Source organism: Borostomias antarcticus (genome assembly GCF_949987555.1).
Source record: "Borostomias antarcticus genome assembly, chromosome: 14".
NCBI classification, from domain to species: Eukaryota; Metazoa; Chordata; class Actinopteri; order Stomiiformes; family Stomiidae; genus Borostomias; species Borostomias antarcticus.
In genome coordinates this window covers 8503541-8508540 of record NC_140247.1, presented here as the reverse complement: position 1 = coordinate 8508540, position 5000 = coordinate 8503541, and the positions used below count along the sequence as shown (strand labels likewise).

General features: G+C 55.1%; 1 protein-coding gene across 1 annotated transcript in view; it reads left to right on the top strand.

Moving 5' to 3' along the window:
* The window catches only part of gosr2 (golgi SNAP receptor complex member 2), an 11756-nt gene that overhangs the window by 1792 nt on the left and 4964 nt on the right, over positions 1-5000 (top strand). The window contains exons 2-3 of the mRNA XM_084448834.1: positions 1596-1660; positions 4021-4129. Coding sequence (XP_084304960.1) covers positions 1596-1660; positions 4021-4129 — 174 coding nt within the window. The remainder of the gene's footprint in view (positions 1-1595; positions 1661-4020; positions 4130-5000) is intronic.

Sequence of the window (5000 nt, the reverse complement as noted above, 5' to 3'; positions counted from 1 at the left end):
GTCTATGGGGAGGTAACGAGACTGGGCTAGCCCATCTATGGGGAGGAGCCTGGGCTAGCCCATCTATGGGGAGGAGCCTGGGCTAGCCCGTCTATGGGGAGGGAGCCTGGGCTAGCCCGTCTATGGGGAGGGAGCCTGGGCTAGCCCGTCTATGGGGAGGTAACGAGCCTGGGCTAGCCCGTCTATGGGGAGGTAACGAGACTGGGCTAGCCCATCTATGGGGAGGAGCCTGGGCTAGCCCATCTATGGGGAGGAGCCTGGGCTAGCCCGTCTATGGGGAGGTAACGAGACTGGGCTAGCCCATCTATGGGGAGGAGCCTGGGCTAGCCCATCTATGGGGAGGAGCCTGGGCTAGCCCGTCTATGGGGAGGGAGCCTGGGCTAGCCCGTCTATGGGGAGGGAGCCTGGGCTAGCCCGTCTATGGGGAGGTAACGAGCCTGGGCTAGCCCGTCTATGGGGAGGTAACGAGCCTGGGCTAGCCCGTCTATGGGGAGGTAACAGCCTGGGCTAGCCCGTCTATGGGGAGGTAACAGCCTGGGCTAGCCCGTCTATGGGGAGGTAACAGCCTGGGCTAGCCCGTCTATGGGGAGGGAGCCTGGGCTAGCCCGTCTATGGGGAGGTAACGAGCCTGGGCTAGCCCGTCTATGGGGAGGTAACGAGCCTGGGCTAGCCCGTCTATGGGGAGGTAACAGCCTGGGCTAGCCCGTCTATGGGGAGGTAACAGCCTGGGCTAGCCCGTCTATGGGGAGGTAACAGCCTGGGCTAGCCCGTCTATGGGGAGGTAACGAGCCTGGGCTAGCCCGTCTATGGGGAGGTAACGAGCCTGGGCTAGCCCATCTATGGGGAGGAGCCTGGGCTAGCCCATCTATGGGGAGGAGCCTGGGCTAGCCCGTCTATGGGGAGGGAGCCTGGGCTAGCCCGTCTATGGGGAGGGAGCCTGGGCTAGCCCGTCTATGGGGAGGTAACAGCCTGGGCTAGCCCGTCTATGGGGAGGTAACAGCCTGGGCTAGCCCGTCTATGGGGAGGTAACGAGCCTGGGCTAGCCCGTCTATGGGGAGGTAACGAGCCTGGGCTAGCCCGTTATCTGATGGTAACGTTACCGCAACTGTTGAACTTGCTAGCTGGCTAATCATACCTGGTTTGCGGAGCCATTGAACTTATTAGTCTAGCTAGCTGTTACCATCACAAAATGAATGGGAGCGCTAATAGCTAACTGCTATTGTGTGTGTGTGTGTGTGTGTGTGTGTGTGTGTGTGTGTGTGTGTGTGTGTGTGTGTGTGTGTGTGTGTGTGTGTGTGTGTGTGTGTGTGTGTGTGTGTGTGTGTGTGTGTGTGTGTGTGTGTGTGTGTGTGTGTGTGTGTACGTGTTCTAGCTTAGTGAGTTTATGATTGTATTTTATTGCTAAGTTGTAGCCTGGTACAATACTTAACAGCTGAGAAGTTCACATTACATAGGCTATCCTCAATTAGTTTTCCTCAGAAGTATTCATAACTAAATGAATTGTGACTCCATGTACCTTGTTTTACATTTGAAATGCTCCTTGTATCTTGTTTTATATTTGAAATCTATTTTCTCTCTGTCTTTCTCCTTGATAGACAAATCCATGAGGTGCAATCGCACATGGGGCATCTGGAAAGAACAGATCGTCAGTCTGTCCACTGTAAGCTTTACACAAATACTACTACTACTACTAATAATAATAATAATAACTTTAATTTATATAGCGCCTTTCATGAAACCCAAGGTTGCTTTACATCAGAGCAATAAACAGACAAGAGACAACAACGAGAACAAACAAACACCAATAACAACAACAAGAACAACCAATCTAGCTGCCAAAGGCCTGGGTGAACAAGTGTCTTTTCAGTGCAGACTACACAGTATTGAACTTCATCAAATACCACATTGAATATATTCAACTCATCCAGGGTACCCATCTTTTGGCACGCCAACTGCTCTGAAGTCCCTCCATCCAATCAGAAAGTACACAATGTTTTTTTTCTGTGCTTCCTGGTGGTTCGAGCATGTTTCACTGCGTTGCTCAGCATGGCTTCCGCCCTCACTCGCCCACACCTGGTTCCATCCTTGCTTCTCTCCGAGACTCGCCAACGCACATGACAGCCTTACATAAAGATTGCTTTAGCCAGCTACGCCACTAAAAAGCTAGCCTTTTGATGGTGTGGGTGGGCAGTATTTATACTGAGGACTGAATTTAACCAATTCAACTCGGTTACATATCCAACCAGTGACCGGAAGGTTGCTGGTTCGAGACCGGGCCAGGCCATTTGATAAGTAATTTCCCATCAATGCCCTACCATTGTGCCCTTGAGCAATGCTCTTAACCCCAACACTAGCTCATAATTGTAAATCGCTTTGGATAAAAGCGTCTGCTAAATGACTGAAATGTAAATGAAAGTCTTGCGCCAGTGAAGGCTCCATCTCTACAGTATATTGTCTCGGTCTGAACAATAGCAGACTGGAGAACCAGGGGGGGTCAGGAGAGAGCAGCAGCCTGGTTGGCGCAGCGCTGTGGGCCAGCCTGTGATCCTGCTCCTGTCCTGCTGATTGTGTTTGGGAGGTGGGCGTCGTGCTGAGAGCCAGGCTGGTGCCAGGGCAGGAAGCACAATGGTGGGAGCTCTGAGGGCTGGGAGGGCCTCTCCAAGATAATGGTGTTGGCAGCCAGACGGCCCCCCGTCACAATGACATCATTCTGCACGCTGGAAGACTAGAAGGAGGCAGAATGCTTGTGGAGGGACACTCGGGAGTCCTGAGGAGGGACAGGGGTGAGGGACACTCAGGAGTCCTGAGGAGGGACAGGGGTGAGGTGAGAGACACTCAGGAGTCCTGAGGAGGGACAGGGGTGAGGGACACTCGGGAGTCCTGAGGAGGGACAGGGGTGAGGTGAGGGACACTCAGGAGTCCTGAGGAGGGACAGGGGTGAGGTGAGGGACACTCAGGAGTCCTGAGGAAGGACAGGGGTGAGGTGAGGGACACTCAGGAGTCCTGAGGAGGGACAGGGGTGAGGGACACTCAGGAGTCCTGAGGGAGGACAGGGGTGAGGGACACTCAGGAGTCCTGAGGAGGGACAGGGGTGAGGTGAGGGACACTCAGGAGTCCTGAGGAGGGACAGGGGTGAGAGACACTCAGGAGTCCTGAGGAAGGACAGGGGTGAGGGACACTCAGGAGTCCTGAGGAAGGACAGGGGTGAGGTGAGGGACACTCAGGAGTCCTGAGGAGGGACAGGGGTGAGGTGAGGGACACTCAGGAGTCCTGAGGAGGGACAGGGGTGAGGGACACTCAGGAGTCCTGAGGGAGGACAGGGGTGAGGGACACTCAGGAGTCCTGAGGGAGGACAGGGGTGAGGGACACTCAGGAGTCCTGAGGGAGGACAGGGGTGAGGGACACTCAGGAGTCCTGAGGGAGGACAGGGGTGAGGGACACTCAGGAGTCCTGAGGGAGGACAGGGGTGAGGTGAGGGACACTCAGGAGTCCTGAGGGAGGACAGGGGTGAGGGAAGCTCAGGAGTCCTGAGGGAGGACAGGGGTGAGGGACACTCAGGAGTCCTGAGGAGGGACAGGATGGAGGGGCTAGACGCTGCTGATCTTAACATGGAGAGATGAAAGCCCATTAGCCCAGTGCTGTCCTGTCACTGTGGAGTCGGGCGCTGGTCTTGAATCCGGCCCTCTGAGAGTTGAATGAGGGGTGTAACAGCTGCTGATTCATATCTGCACTTCAAATGAGAATCAGGGCCTTAATTGCCTCTATATAAAGATTATTTATTTACATGGCCTTGTTTTACCACAGATCGTTAACTCATGAGACGGAGGAAATGACTCTTTTTATTCACCTGAATAGTCAAAACTGGCATGTTGACGAACCCCTGACTAGTTACGACTGATGTGATCACGTGAAACAGTTTAATCGGTCAAATATTTATAGATGAGCCTATTGGGATAGAGGGGGAAAACTGAAAGGCGTGTGTTTTGAACTCAAGCTGTGTTTTCTATTGTGACTCTCTAGTGCTGGAGAACGAGCTGCAGGCCAGAATCAACCAGATCTTCAGCCACCTGGAACGCCTGGAGATCCTGTCCAGCAAGGAGCCTCCCAACCGCCGGCAGAACGCTAAGCTGTGAGTCTGGGAGGGTTACCGGGGACCGAGGAGCCCATAGGGGGGGGGGGGGTTAGTGACTCATAGAGAGATGGGGGGGGGGGGGGTTAGTGTCTCATAGAGATGGGGGGGGGGGGTAGTGTCTCATAGAGAGATGGGGGGGGGTGGGAGGGGGGTTAGTGTCTCATAGAGATGGGGGGGGGGGGGGGTAGTGTCTCATAGAGAGATGGGGGGGGGGGGGGGGGTTAGTGTCTCATAGAGATGGGGGGGGGGGGGGTAGTGTCTCATAGAGAGATGGGGGGGTTAGTGTCTCATAGAGAGATGGGGGGGGGTGGTTAGTGTCTCATAGGGAGATGGGGGGGGGGGTGGGAGGGGGGTTAGTGTCTCATAGGGAGATGGGGGGGGGGGGGGGGGGTTAGTGTCTCATAGGGAGATGGGGGGGGGTGGGAGGGGGGTTAGTGTGTCATAGGGAGATGGGGGGGGGGGGGGTTAGTGTCTCATAGGGAGATGGGGGGGGTTGATTAGTGTCTCATAGAGAGATGGGGGGGGGGGGGGGTGATTAGTGTCTCATAGAGAGATGGGGGGGGGGGGGTGATTAGCGTCTCATAGAGAGATGGGGGGGTGATTAGTGTCTCATAGAGAGATGGGGGGGTGATTAGTGTCTCATAGAGAGATGGGGGGGGTGATTAGTGTCTCATAGAGAGATGGGGGGGTGATTAGTGTCTCATAGAGAGATGGGGGGGGGGGGGGGGTGATTAGTGTCTCATAGAGAGAAGGGGGGGGGGGTTGATTAGCATCTCATAGAGAGATGGGGGGGGGGGGTGATTAGTGTCTCATAGAGAGATTGGGGGGGGGGTTGATTAGCGTCTCATAGAGAGATGGGGGGGGGGGG